Source organism: Thalia democratica, chromosome 4, assembly GCF_965202585.1.
Source record: "Thalia democratica chromosome 4, ktThaDemo2.hap1.1, whole genome shotgun sequence".
NCBI classification, from domain to species: Eukaryota; Metazoa; Chordata; class Thaliacea; order Salpida; family Salpidae; genus Thalia; species Thalia democratica.
This window is the reverse complement of record NC_139168.1, coordinates 15,635,725-15,651,057: the sequence shown is the minus strand read 5'-3', so window position 1 is coordinate 15,651,057 and position 15,333 is coordinate 15,635,725. Positions and strand designations below refer to the sequence as shown.

Here is a 15,333-nt window from a genome sequence, read left to right as displayed (position 1 = left end):
TTTTAAAAAACCTCGAAGACACTTAAAAAAACATCGAAAATTCTTAAAAAACTTTTGACAACCCTGTTTATTTATTTTTGTTTTGCTATTTCAGTTCATTTAGAATTTTCTAGTCGTAGTTAATTTTTTTAGTAATTTATAGAAGTTTGTTCTTCATAAAATAACAATTATAAAGCTCACGGTTTCTTGTAAACATGATATACTAATTGCTGATCGAGCAGCTTAGTCCCTGGTATAAAACTTTTAGAAATTAGATTTTTAAAAGTTGTAAGTTAGGGGATTATATAAAAATTGTATTTAGCAAACTTTTGTTATGATGCTAAATAATAAGTCAATACTTATTTAAATTGCTCAAATTAATCAAATGATGAACTGAATACTTCATTCAAAAGGGATTTATAACAAAGTAATTTTTTTTGTTGTACATTTAAAAACTACAAACTTGTATAATAATATTTAGTTGTATATAAAATTTTCTTCCTTACTTTAACTTAACATTTTTTTTGTGATGTATTACTATATTATAACAAATGTTTTGTTGTAAACTTTTAAACTTATTTTTTTTGCAAGACCATAAAAAAAATATAAATATAATAAAAATCTAAAATTAATTTAACTCAAATAAAAGTGTATATGGAAATAAATATAAATTATAATTATAATGGCATAGGGGGGTAAATCATTTTTTTTACAATTTGATCTAGTTTCAAAGAGTTTTAACTAAGCTACAAGATGCTTTTTACTGATTTAAAAATTCAAAAAAAATTTTAATATCTGTAAAAAGCAACTTCTAGATAAAACTTAATAAAATAAAACTAAGTTGTGAAAAAGGTGATTTACCTTCTGCTTCCTTTATGCCCTTAATTGATGATTATGTTTCTGTGTTGAAGATATTTTCTTAGCTACTGTGTGTATATCAGATAAAATTTTTAAAGGCATAAAGGAGAGGGGTTCATCACCTTTTTTACAGTTTAGTCTTATTTTTTTTAAGTTGATTTTCACAGATTTTAAAAATTCAAAATAATTATGAGATATAAATGGCTGAAGTCAGAAACTACAATGAGTTTTTTTTGGAAGGAGGAAACTAAAATGGCTTATAACTAGAAATCACTAAAAATCTATATTTTTCCATGTTTTTTATGATAACTATTTCAAATTTTCAGGAAATTTCCTTAAGTATTTAGAAAACTCTATTAAATTAAAAAAAAGCTAAAAAGTTAAAATTTGATAAAAAAAACAAACACACAAAATAAAAGTTTTAATTTCTAATAACAAATAACCAGGGTTGCCAAAAAACCTGGAATCTTGGAAAACCTGGAATTTGACAATTTAGGCAAAAAAAACCTTCAAAAACATGGAATTTGAGAAATTTTGAAAAAGAACTGGAATTTTGAACAAAAATCACTAAAAAACCTGGAAAAACCTAGAGTTTTAAACAATTTTTACATTATAAGTAGCAAAATTTTAATAAGACACAAGAAATCTACCATATATATATATAAATTTTTTGTGATCATCAAAAAATTTTTTGCTAAAATGACACTTTTAAAGTAGGCTTAAAGTATCTTTTCAACGTTGTTATACTACTTAACACAGTCTTAAACCTTGAATTTAAAATATTAAAGTTAAAACTAAAAATAGACCCATAAACGTGTACTTTTAAAAACCTGGAAGAACTTCAGACAATCTTAAAAATAATTCAAAAAAAATTGGCAAATCTGATAATTAACCAAGCAATCATAATCAAGCAAGTAATGTAACATAATATGTTTTCAGAAATTTCTCAAAAAAATTTGGCAAACCTGATAACTAATCAAGCAAGTAATGTAAGATAATATGTTTTCAGAAACTTGTAAGATGAAAGTAGTACAAGATGCTGCTTACTATAAAAACAAGTACAATGATGATTACGAAGAGCATAATGGGGATTTGGGTTGCGTTTGGTGCTTCACATTAGTAGAACTTGAAGATGCAGCCCACCACATAACTGACCCTAAACACATTTCTTGTAAGCAGAGAGGTAATTTTAACTGTTAAATATCAACAAGATTTGATGTTTGTATAGCTGAATGCTAATCATTAGATAACATTATTAGCTTGAAATTGCATCATTTTTAGCTAATTTTTTAGTTTATTGATTGTGTTTTGTTAGTTTGACCCATTTTCTTACTAAAAATTATCAAAATATGTTTTGTTCAAAGAAAAGATTTTTTAGTTATTTAAGGCTATTTTCATGGAACTTACACAAAAATTCTTTTAAATAGTTACTTACTATACTTTAAAAGTTTTAGATTTTTAAAGTAGGATCATAAACTTATTCTTATTATTTTAAAATAGTTCTTGACTTCATAGTTATATGCTGTGAAATAAGACATACAAAAATTTTTACTTAAAAAAAGTAAAACTATTTTGAAAGAAAGCATTTAAAATTAAAACTTTAAAGACTTAAGTTATCTTCAAAAGTTTAAATTTTTTTAATAATATTTTTCATAAATATTTACCGAATTCAGGCACAACAATAAAAGAAGGTGAGTTTACTAGAAGGGAACTAAGAACAGAAAATGATGTGAGTTATTTAATTTAAGTAGTATTAAAGTTAAAACATGTTTCCTAGTGACTTAAGTTAATGTTTCTAAAAAGTTAGAGCCCTTACTAAGCAAGTATGAACTTATTTCATTTAAAAATCTTTTTTTGAAGTTATGAGAGCTGTATTTTAAGTATAATTGAACAAACTATGTAAACTTATTGGTTATACTGCTCATTAAGTTTAAAAATGTAAACTGTTTTATTACTTTACTTTTCTTTCTTTGTTAAATTTCTTTTATTTTATGTATAAAAGTGTACTAATTTTAGATTTTTGTAAATTAATTTCTGGGAAGCTATTTAATATCATAAACGTTCTAAATTTTCATACAAAATATTTTCAATTTAAAAGTAGTGTTTAGCTATATTTTATTATTTTTAAACAAAACCATCAAAACATTTTCAAACAACAGGTCATTGACGATACCTTAAATTTGCTCTATGATGTGGCCATGTTTAAATACCCACAAGTGTTTGAGAAAATAACCAAGAGTGGAGAAGTCTTGCTGAAATGCCTGTATTGCGATGTGGTGTTAGACAACATCACCGATCTTAAAGACATAGTGAAACACATGAACACATTGAAACACAAACAGGCAGCTGAACGTGTGGTAAGTAAAACTTATCACTGTAATGATGATTGAAAAGGTAAAATTTTTTATTTAATTTTTTGCATGGACAATTTGTAACATGTCAAAAGTGTTGAATACTTAGCATAATAGATTTTTTTTTGTTGAGATGGATAAGTTTTGAGACTACATGTTTAAAAACTTCCTTCTATGAATATTGATGAATAAAGGGTTTTAAACCGGACTCTACATTTAATCGTGCATAGTAATTGCAATTTTTCTAAAAACACAATACTAAGCTCTAATTAAAAAAATAGCAAATCAATCGGATTTTGTGTTACTTACATTATTTATTGTTTACATTCATTATTGTAGACTGACCAAGAAAATCAACTTAGCAGAGTTAATGGTCATGGGAACTCTCATGTTAGTTAATTTCTGATATATTTTAATGTTACATTTATTAAAGTTTTTCTAAAAAATTTATTATCAATGTAGTATTACTTACACAAGTCTTTACTTTTATATACACAATTTAGTACTGACAACTGACTTATCATAAATTTTACTAGTAAAAACAAAAGTAGTTTATTTAGTTGTATCAAAAAGTTAAAAAAAATCAGGGAAGAGAAAGAATAAGCAGAAGGAAACTAAAGCCTTCAAGGAAGTAAGTGATGATTAAATAACTTTTAATAAGTTTTTGGTCATTAAGCATCTGTTAAAAAAATTAATTATATTATTACTAGTATCAAGTATACAGTTTCAAATCCAGAGTTTTTTATTTAACACAGTGTTTCATGCGCTATAGAATGATCACAAATTAAAAATCTTGTTATTACTAATAGACATGATTAAATTTACCCTTAAAATTGAAATTTTTGGTTTTTATTAAAACTTTTTGTTACTTTACATTCTTAGTTGTAACTAATCAAATATAAATATTTATATTTGAATATAGCAGTCAAAGTGTACCTCAACCGCCTGTTAGCAGACTGATTGTACAAAGACGTGAAAAGTTTACTAAATCCCCAAAAACTTTAAACCAGCTTTTGAAACAACTTCATCAACCAACTTCTGAGGAAGACAAAACTGATGAAAATAAAATGTATGTTGATAATTTTGCTCATAAACTTTTCCAAAATAAATAAACTGCTTAACTTTTTCCATCTAATTCTTGGTTGTATATTTAATGATTCAGTAAACTGATTTTTTTTCAGGCTGTCAGAAACCTGCAGAACAATACAAGAGGAAGATAAAAGTACGAGAAACTCAAGTAGAATTAAAACTAAATTGAATACATCAAAAAAGAAGAAGAAAACTGACGGCAATCAAGTTTGTTTTTACATTATTATGAGCTCAAAATAAAAACATGTAGTTGCAGTTTTAACTTATAGTTGTTGTTTTTAAGTCATAACAAACTTATGTTTTTCTTCCTAACTGTTTTAATTAAAACCTATATTTGAAAAACATGATAAAGTTAATTGTTAAAGTTCAAACATTTTGTAAGACTCAATTTTTTGAAACTTAACTATTTCAAAACCAATCAATAATAGTTTTATAAAAAATAATTAAAGAAAGATTAAAAATATAAGTATTGACCAAAATCTTCATACTACAAGCTGTAAAAATCAAGTAGATATAGTATCAAAATCTTGAACTTGTTTCAAAACTTAATTGCAAAAAAGGTGATGAAAAGCAACGCAACGCAACATGCTGAACCTGCAAAACTGAAAACCGATGGCAACAAGCCTGCAGTGAAACAAACTAGCAGTAAAAAATTCGATGGCAACACTGTTAAGCCCACTGGTGTTGTGAGAGGTAGACGGAGAAGGGAAACTTTTCTGCCTGCTAAGTTCAGGGACGGAGCGTACAGTGCACAGATAAAAAAGATACAAGCAGCATCAACAAGTGTTAGTTTTTTTATACTAAAATGAGTTAACAATTTTCATCCTTCGTTTGTATTAATAGAACTTCTAAAGTGTTTGTTATTAAATTAGAAATATTGAAGTTACTAGAGTCTTGTAACTAACAGTCAAGAAGTGTTGCTGAAGATGATTCAGTGGCAGTTGGTTCAACTTTTCAAAAGAAAAAACGAAGAAAACTTAATCAGCATCATAAAAAAGAAAATGAATCGCCAATTGATAATAAGTCCTCCAGGTAAAAGACTTAAAGTGTAAAATAGTAAAAGAATTGTCAACTTTATATAGTATTAATTACTAGCTTACTTAACTCATGTTCAAATAATCTATATTAAACATCAAATTTTAAAGCAGTTTATTGGAAGTTTTAGTTGCGCGTCTTTAAACTTGTAAACTCAACTGTAGCTGCTAATTAATTTTGTATAGTAAAATCAATTTATTAACTTAGAGATATTTCAGATTCTTATTTGTTTTAAATACAATTATTTATTGACTTTACACACACAATTTTAAATTTGCAATTCCACTGCATTTGAATTTTTTGGAATAAATCTTTTTACTGTTGTAAATCAGCATTTTGTTTTTTAAATTTATTCACAATTGAAAGTTAAGTACTTTTATATGAACTCTCATCCATTCAAATAAATTTTTTGCATTCAATATATGGTTAATAAAGACAAGTGTTTGTTCTTCTCAAACTAGAAGGCCTCAATGATGTTTTTATAACTAAATAATGTAGGCGTACCAGGGCAGTCGACAACACCAAACCTGACAGTTTTGAAGCCATACAGGCGAGACTGGATAAATTTGAAGAAAAGTTTAATCAGTATCATCAATTTGTTGAAAACCGAAAAAGTTCAAGAAACGAACAGGGTGATGAAGCGATGTCAACTAGGGAAGATGCTGAAGATCAAGATGTTCCTGAAGGTCAATCCAAATGCTACAGTAGTGATGACGATGAAGATTACGATCCTGCTAAAGATCCCAGCGTCAACAGATTTTCGAAGGTGAAAAAGTCTTCTACATCTTCCAAAAAACCTGCTAAAAATAAAGTCAGTTTTACTTTTGACTTTTTTCTGTTAAAGTTATATTCATTTTGGTTCCAATTTTTTTAACGCATGAGCAAATATATGATATCTTTATTGTTAATTTCAAAATGTATAATATTTTGTAATCAATTAGAACAATTTTGGCTATTTATTTATTTTAAATTCTGAAAGCATTTGATGTTTTTACAAAAAATATAATTTAAAAATAGTAATTTGTTTTAGATACGGCTTAGTAATAAAACTTAAAATTTATAAATTAAATATTTGGTTATATACAGCACACGATCGTACCACAGAAAACCAATGAGAAATTTGAAAAGATCGATACACCTATTTATAATGTCAGTTTTAACTTTGTTTTTTTTTTAGTATCACATTCGTATTGACTTGCTATATATAGCTATACTAATTATGTCTGATTTATCATAAAATATATGCTGTTTTGTTTTTTTTTTAGCCATCTTAGTTGTTTATATAAAATACTGAACATGTTTGATCAAATAACAAACAGCGTAATTTAAACTTTTTTAATTACTACTTGGTTATAAAATACAAAGTTAGCATATATATTCAATATTTGATTATATATAGAACACAAACGCGCCAGGGATAAAAGTTGAAAAAGTTGAAAGTTTCCAACCACCTGACTATGAAGTTTCAGGTTTGCAGGGCAACCACATGGCTCTTTCGCCAACAATAAACTTCTATTTGAAACGTTAGAAATTTTTGAGATTTTTTTTATAGACTAAATTAGCTTGTTTGTTTTCATAAGTTAGTTTTTCACAGAAATAACTGTGAAACAACTGCTTATGGATAATAAAAGTATGAAAAAAAGCTTGTGAAAATTATTATTGAATTATAATTTTTTTATTATCAGGTTGATAGTTAGCTGAAAACAAAACGGTCTATACAATACACAATTTGAATGAAAACTATTATGGTTTGAAAATTAACCTTTTCGGTAAAATATTTTTTATTTGAAACAGCGACTTGGAAAGAATGCATTGTGGCAGTCCACGGTCAGTTGTACTGCAAGATGTGTTTCATTAAATTGGAAAACACAGAAGAATCTATTGAATCACATTTCACCGGCGTTGCGCATCTAAACTGCTACAAACTCTGCAAGCTGATAAGCATTGAAAGTTGATTTTGTTATTTTTATGTGGAGTTTATTTATTATGTAATGAAAATTTATTTATTAAATATAAGTATTTAAAACTGTATAAATTTGTTATTATATTATACATGTGTTTTTTCTCCTTATAAGTTTTATAAGAGAGAAAATATACAAGAAATTTTATAAATGTGCTTGAGAGATTTAAAGTGCTGTATTGGTATTTAAAGATTATAGTTTTAGATTATATTCAAATTGTTTTGTAAATTTATTTAAGTATAGAATTAGTAATGCATTAGTTTTGTTAATAAACAATTTATTGTATTAAATTAGTAAAAACACAAATGCATGTTAAATCAGTGTCTGTTTGATATTGAACCTAGTTTGCACTAATTTGTTTATAAAGTACCTATTTCTATAAGCAATAAAACAAGTTATCTTGTTAATTGGATACTTGAGACATATTTACTGGTTTAATTAGTTCAACTTTACTAATTCTTAAAGTTAAATTCACTATTGGACACATTTAAGTTGAATTTATACAAAGCATACAAAAGTTATTACACATACTCTATGATGCATTAAAAAATAGTTTTTAGTAAATAGGAAATGTAATTAAAATGATAAATAAACAAGTTTTAAACAGTAGTTTATAACAATGTTATCAGCAAACAATAGTTTATTATTAATATGAATAATTGTAAATTCTTAATAATTTTTTTAGGTAATCCTATTTCCAATCAACACACAGTAAGTTTTTTTTTAGTTAACTGAATTTTAAACTTAAATTTTTTCAATTACTTAGTTTTTAGTTATATATAACAAATAATTTTACAGTTAATTTACCAATATGTCAAAAATTTCCGATATTTCAAACTATATATTATTATAAAAAATAGTTAAAAGGAATCTCAGTAAAACTTAAATTTAATGTCTTTACAATGTAAGTTAGTTAAGAATAAAATCTTGCTGTTTTGAACTTAAGAATAATATGAATATTTTGTAATAATTAAAATTAACTTAACAGACAGTAGAAAGAATACATGAAATTCGAACGGAGTCGTAAGTTCTGTTTATTAATAGAATAATTATTAGGTTTATGATTTAAATTATTTCTGTATATTTTTAGTTTAGCTGAAACTTAATATTTACTAATAGAATATTTTTTCAGGAACAACAAGTATAGCACAGGTTCGTAAATTCTTTCTTTTATTTATTTTTTTTGTACTTTAATAAAATGTATTTTTTATTAACACTTTTGTATAGAGGTGGGCAACATTTATTTACCATGAAAAGATTTTCGCAGGCCATTTTGAAATATTATACTAAAAGAAATAAAACAAACTATTTATAAGTAAAAACGCAATGATATGTTCTTTTGAAAAGTACTACTGAAAGCGATATCAAGAGCACACTCAAAATATTTGTGAGAAAAAAAAATCAATTTTGTTTCTTTTGCTTAAAATATTTTCAACCAAAACTGTTTGTGGTTAAAATTTTTTTTTGACAATACACTGCCCACCTCTAAAGTAATACTAAAACTGAATGCAAAAAGTAAGATTAGTATAGATAAAAAGTATTTGTTATTTATAACTAACAAAAACAAAATATATTTAGAGTTTATCAACACATCAACACGGCTCCTAAAAAATAATTTGATTAATAAAAGGTGAGTGGTATGATTATCAATTAGACGAAAAAAAAAAATAGTACATAAATGAATTTGTGAAAATATTGAATGTTGAACAAAGTAGTATTGTATATCTGAAAAAAACTTTTTTGAAATTTTATTAGTATATACATCAATGCATCTAACTTGAGTCTTTTAAACATTTGCTAGTTTGAGATTTAAATAAAAATTATGTTTTAATTAAATTATAACAGCTGGGTTCATGATGATTTAAACAACAATCAGTTCTTTCCAAGTTTGTTCTATTTTATTATTTTCTTTAAATTAGTTATTTGAACTTTACCAGTTTCTTTTTTTTTTTAATCGTTCTAATTAAACCTCTGCAAGTTAACTTTTATTTTTAATAAGTGCAGGTTATACTGCCTGACTTTTTAATAAATATGTTTTTCGAAATAAAGTTCTACCATGAATTAGTCATTTATAATAATTTAAAAATGAATACTGTTTTGTATAAATAACTAGTTTTAATTAGTGCAGATTATAAGGAAATCAATTTATTTAAATTTAAAATAAGTTTCATAAAATTTCTATCAAGATTTCAAAAATGGTTTTTATTGATTTAAAAGTAATCTTATTAAATTTTGATAAATAATATTTTGATATAGAATTAAGGAAAAGTTATAAAAGTCTACTTAAGTTTTTGTTTACATTATATATATCGTAATCAAAAATATTTTTAAAGGTTATTGTTAAAAAAAAATTTTGTAAATAATAATAAATCTTTAAATATATGGTGAGATTTTACATCAGTAATATCTTTTTTTTGAAATTTAGGTAGTTCAAAAAAACACCAGCAAAAAGGTTCAAACAATGTTGCTGGCATTTCCCGCCAAAATGCTGACTTCGCGCCCGACAACGACCTTTCCAAGTCACGTGCCTTCAAATTGATGGGTTTCAACAAACAAAAACCTGCCAAGGTGCTTTTCGTGCCGAAGCGAAAACAGTCCGGGTATTCTGGCCAATTTACACAACTTGCCAGCGCAACTGGTCATTTTTCCGGACAGTCGGGACCGAACCGGCCTGCAAAGACGCCTGAGCCTTTAGGCCGAAAATTACTTATTCCAAAATACCGACCCATCGCGCCCTCTGGTGATACTTCAGGTCGAAACTCACAAACACCAAAATATCGACCCATAGCGCCCGCTAGTGGTACTTCAGGTGGAAACTCACAAACACCAAAACATCGACCCATTGCGCCCGCTAGTGATATTTTAATAGGTGTTTATTTCAAGTACTTTATGTCTTACAACTTTTTACGTTAACATAAATTTTTCCATATTTGCTTTTTCTATGTTAAGTTACTTGATAGTTTTACCAGTTTGAGTAATTTTTCTAACACGCGCAATAACTAAATATGTTTTTATTGTATTTTCTTGTAATTTTTTTATTCAAATGACTCAATACAATATGTTAAGTTGTATCAATTTAAATCGATTTAGTAGTTCTACCAGTTTTGTGACATTTTATTGCCATTTGTAGCTGGTTCGAGGCGTAACAGCAGAAGGCTGGCGGCCAAGCGACTGAGCACTGAGGTCATTGGTCTGATGGACGCCACCAGTGGAGCGAAAGGTTAATAAAAATATTTGCGTTTATTTAACATGTTTGTGTTGTATTTATGAACTAATAAAAATTGATAACTGTTAAAACAACTGAAGTAGCATAATACTTCTTCAGCTATAACTGAGTATAAAAAAATATTTTACTCTCTTAGATGAGACTGCGAACTTTTCTAAGTAAGCCATCAGTTTAATATTTTTGATATCGTTTATGTAACTTTTAGCTAAGTACAATATAAGTTAATTTCCTTTATGTACATCTTACTGAGTGGCAAAAATTAGAATTTTATAGTTCAACTTTTGCACTGTTACACAAAAAATTAACTAAGTTCATTACTATCTCTTTGGATTGAATTACATAAGTTAACTTTATCAGTTTCGTTTGTGATAGATCTTTCAGTTTAATAACTAAACCTACTTTCAGTAAACACAAAGCAAGACGGCAACTTGTACCGTACCTGGAAAAATTTCGTGCTCAAAACGAACAAGGACGGAAAGCATGTTAAAATACAATCTCAAGGACAAGACGAGAGTGAGATTTTGATTTTTTAAATAGATTAACACAACTTCGTACATATAAAACTACACAATTTGATAAAGAAAGTTTTTTTAAAAGTTGCCATAGAATGAATTTGGACCTGCCACTTTTTCAAACATAAAAAAAAAGTAATAAAAACCAAACCACCTTAACTATTATGATGAAAACTTTAACGCATGAAATCCTTTCTACACAGCGAGCCCAGAGCAAACTTTAGTTGAGGAAAATGCTAAAGGACTTACCAAAGTGCAAGGCAGCAAAAGAGAGTCACTTCGTACCGGCCCTGCGCTCAAGATAACGGGCACTGTGGTGAAATCACCCATGGACAACAGTCCGCAGTTTGCCGCCTGCACCACTGCTACTACACACGGTTTGCGATTTTTTACTGTTGCTTTAAGAAATCGTTGATCTTTGAAAAAAGTTAATCGTTTTCGTGTTGATTTAGTTGATTTGATGCAGTACATGTAAACTTTACACATGAAGAATTAATAGTTATGAATTCATGCTGTACTGCTGCTATAGGGCTAATTTAATATTTAGATAACTTTTTGCTTCTTAGTTCTGTAATTTACTGGCGGTGTAGTTTGATTTTTTTCGAGCTTTTATTTGTTAAGTTGTAGTTTTGTCACTTTTAATTTTGCCTAAGTTGTTTCGATTAAACTGGTTACAAAAATTTAAATTTTAAATTGTCAGAGAGTCGGGAAAGCAGGAAACGAAAAAGTGTACAGGTTGAATCTGGGAAATCAAAATTCGGAGAAATTAGTAAGTTTTATACTTAATCTTTAAGATAACTTTCACTGAACATTCAGTTTTATTTTTATTTTTAATTGTTATTCAGTCTTTTTATAGAAGATAAAAAAATTAAAATCCATTAAGCACCAAAGTAAATTTTTTAATGTTTTTTCTTAACTTTTAATTTTTCAGATTATAATAATTTTTATATAATTGAAAATATTCCTACATTCAATTTTGTTTTAATTACTAAACAGATGAAGTCACAACCGAAACAACTGCAGCTACAAACATGACGTCATCAAGCAATTGTCCTCCGCCCGACAAAATAATAAAGATGACGCCTCTCAAGTTTTACGGCATCGACAAGTCTAAGGGGCTCATCAAAATTCTACCCGCCAAAACATTTCCCGCCAAAATTTCAACCGTGACGTCACAAAGCGATGAGAAAAACGACGATGACGTCATAATAACGAGTTACGCGCCTCCCACCAACAAGGTCGCAAGCGTCAACTCGTGCAGGTACGTGCCAAGGAGGGCGAGCAAACCGACTGACGATGACGTCATTGTCATTAGCGACGATGCCGAGGAAAACAAAATTGCGTCATCAAACGCACAGAGTGAACCCAGCGGTCAGCACGAAATCTCGCGTCAAGCAAAGCGTGCTGAGACCGGCTCGGCTGAGGACAAGAATTCAAAAAATCAAGCGGTAAAGTTTTCAGTGACATCAAAAAATTCGAAGACAGAAAGTGGACAGAACAAAAATACAATTGACATTTCAGTTTCAAACCCTCCCCTTGAAAATAATAAAAGCAAAACTGCAAGTGGTGTTGTAGCAGCTTGCGAAACTGTAAGTGGTGTTGTAGCAGCTTTAGATCTTGACAGACCAGATAATATTAGTTCAGCCAATGTCAACAAGGAACAATCAGACGTTGTTGAAGTTCCACCAATGAAAACACACGAAGACTTCAACGAAAAAATTGTTAGGAAAAATCCGACTCTGAACCTCTGCAGATTGACAGAAGAAAATATCAACGCTGCCGTCGAAGAAAACAAATTGTCCAACTTGACGTTTTTGACTGCCAGACTCGCTGAAACCACGCAAGCTGTAGTTCGACATCCACATAGTCACCCAGTCGCTGCTTCAGACAAGACCTTGAAAAAATCAACAAAAGGTGACAATTTAACAGCGCAGGGCGACATAACTCCGTCGCGGGACATTCTGAACGCCGAAATGAGGAATTACGTCAATTCCCGCTTCTGCAATGACGTCATTCCGATCGAAATTTCCGAGGACAACTCTGTTGGGGCGAGCAAAGTAGGTTACATCACAAACGAAAGCGATCCTCCCTCAAACGACAGAATTGTGGAAGCACAGAGCAGCAAACAGAAAGATAAAAGAGACGCAAGCGAGGTTGGGCGGCAAGAACCATGCGAAACAGTTCCTCGACAAGCCGGATTATCTGAAAACCTTTCTAATACAAACAATGGTGAACTGCAGAAGACTGGATGTGATAAATCCGATAAGAACGATGAGATTGACAACGATCTGATAGGAGCGAGTGTTAATGAAGAACCGCGCCAAGAAGTTGAACGGGTCGATCTTTCTCAATGTGATTTAGATCTTCCTCGAAACACTGTGGACCTCCCTGAAAATATTGTCACTGCGAATCCCGATGTGGATCTTACCGAAGTTAATGTAAATCTTCCTGTTAATCCCGATGAAGATCAAAATAGTTTGGATCTTCCTGGAAACGATGCTGATGCAGTTCTTGCAAACGAGGAAGAACAACCGGAAGAGGAATTTGTTGGTTTTATTGTGAAACTTAAATAGCATAAGTGCATTTAATGTGTACAACTGTATTGTTAATACTTTGAAATTTTACTTTAACTTTTTATTCAATTAAATTTTCTATACTAACAATTGAAATAAATTTCAAATGTGTTTTAGTATTTGGATGAGTCTGACGAAGAAAACATGGCGACCGAAGAGCAACAAAACACTAAAGAAGAACGAAATGATGTTTTTCAAAATGCCAATGAAGAAGTTAGTTAACTGAATGTTTAGGAATTGACATTAAACACTTGTAAAAAAAAAATTACGAAAACTCAGTGCTCTGAAATGTATTAGATATTAAGCGTTGTTATTGATCAGTGTTTCCGAATAAATAAATGCGTTTTTGTTACATTTATTAGCAAAACCAAATCAAAAAAAAAATATTAGGAGGAAGAAGGCGAAGTGTTCATGTTGGATGAAGAGACTGATGATGATGACGAATAAAATGGATTAAATGAGTGGATCTTATATGTATATGGATCATTATACATATATATGAGTGGATCTTATATGTATGTAGGTCTTTCTCTCAGATGAGTGGTTTGCGAGGAAAATAGTTTTTTTATACTCCAATGGTCGTGCTTATTTTTTCCAAAATTTAAAATCTTGGAAAACAAGTTGGCAGTCCGTTGTCAGAATGATTTATAGATTATGAGAGTTCTTTCACGAATGATTACGACAGTGTTTTTCATTGGTGTATATTTGTTTTGTGTTTTTAGTTATACTGTTAAATTAATAAACAATGTATATCCTGAAATTTTATATTTATTGTTAATGCCTGATATGTAAAAATTTTTAAGCTAACAATTTAATATGAAAAACTTATATCGTGTAATATTTATTGGTGGCTCGTAACTAATTTTCTCCTAAAATATATTTTAATACCAAGTGTTAAAAGTTTGATTGTAAGTCTAGTGTTCTAAAGTATTTTTTCTTTTTATAAGCTTGCAGTTTATTTTACATTACGAACTTAATTTTATCTTTTTAATATAAAAGCAGATATTTCTTAATTTTATTCAAGTTTGCATGTAGGCTTAATTCATAATGCAAAGTTACTACTACCATAAGTTACATGATATTTATATTATTTCTTTATAACAGTTGTATAACAAGCAAAACGTTTAAGAAAACTCTTTCTTAGTTTAAAAACTCTGCGAGTTTAATTTTTTAATTTGATAACATACCTTTTATGAATTGTAAGGAAAAAAAATTGTTAAAATATTTCTACCTGAGATTATGTCTTTTTAATTACTTTTCTACTTAAAAGAAATTCTTAAGAATGTTAAGCACTTTAATATTTTTGCTGATTTCAGGCCTATACGTGACATGTTCTTATAATTTACTAATTTATAATTACATGTGTTTAATTTGCTATTTACTATTAGGAGCATTAAATTGCTATTTAATATTTATGACACTTTTTGGAAATTTTATATTTATTGTCCCAAACCAAAGAGACCATTCATAAAAAAGAGCTTTTGTTTGTTAATATAAGCGTTGCATGTTAATTTACTTTGTGTTTGTTCGATGTTTTTGTTTTTATTATATTTATGTTACAAGTTAAATATGTGTCTTTTTTGAGTTTTGTATGTGTTTGTACTGAATACTAGGAAATAAATACTTTTTTCTGATTCCGCTTGTACTAATTATTTTTACCCTGAATCTTTTATTAATTATGAATTTACTTTCTGTATTAAGTTTAAAAATGTTGCTTAGTGTTGACATTGATTAAAAAGACTTATATCT

The 15,333-nt window shown here is 28.4% G+C and overlaps 2 protein-coding genes across 2 annotated transcripts; both read left to right on the top strand.

The window, feature by feature from the left end:
* The first annotated feature begins 337 nt into the window (after positions 1 to 337).
* Positions 338 to 9,812, top strand: LOC145833075 (uncharacterized). Its single transcript, XM_082940274.1, has 19 exons — positions 338 to 406; positions 1,847 to 2,020; positions 2,511 to 2,566; positions 2,997 to 3,194; positions 3,528 to 3,578; positions 3,776 to 3,819; positions 4,111 to 4,257; positions 4,370 to 4,484; positions 4,838 to 5,062; positions 5,185 to 5,309; positions 5,811 to 6,123; positions 6,399 to 6,461; positions 6,712 to 6,835; positions 7,107 to 7,262; positions 7,959 to 7,984; positions 8,262 to 8,296; positions 8,406 to 8,425; positions 8,852 to 8,903; positions 9,719 to 9,812. Exons 2-19 carry the CDS (start codon positions 1,858 to 1,860, stop codon positions 9,810 to 9,812), a joined length of 2,007 nt encoding a protein of 668 aa, XP_082796400.1. The 5' UTR covers positions 338 to 406; positions 1,847 to 1,857.
* On the top strand, positions 9,089 to 14,580 carry LOC145834434 (uncharacterized). Its single transcript, XM_082941862.1, has 9 exons — positions 9,089 to 9,159; positions 9,699 to 10,142; positions 10,404 to 10,493; positions 10,905 to 11,012; positions 11,215 to 11,388; positions 11,712 to 11,780; positions 12,008 to 13,557; positions 13,702 to 13,797; positions 13,975 to 14,580. The coding sequence occupies exons 2-9, from the start codon at positions 9,812 to 9,814 to the stop codon at positions 14,029 to 14,031; spliced, it is 2,475 nt and encodes an 824-aa protein (XP_082797988.1). The 5' UTR covers positions 9,089 to 9,159; positions 9,699 to 9,811; the 3' UTR covers positions 14,032 to 14,580.
* Positions 14,581 to 15,333: the final 753 nt, after the last annotated feature.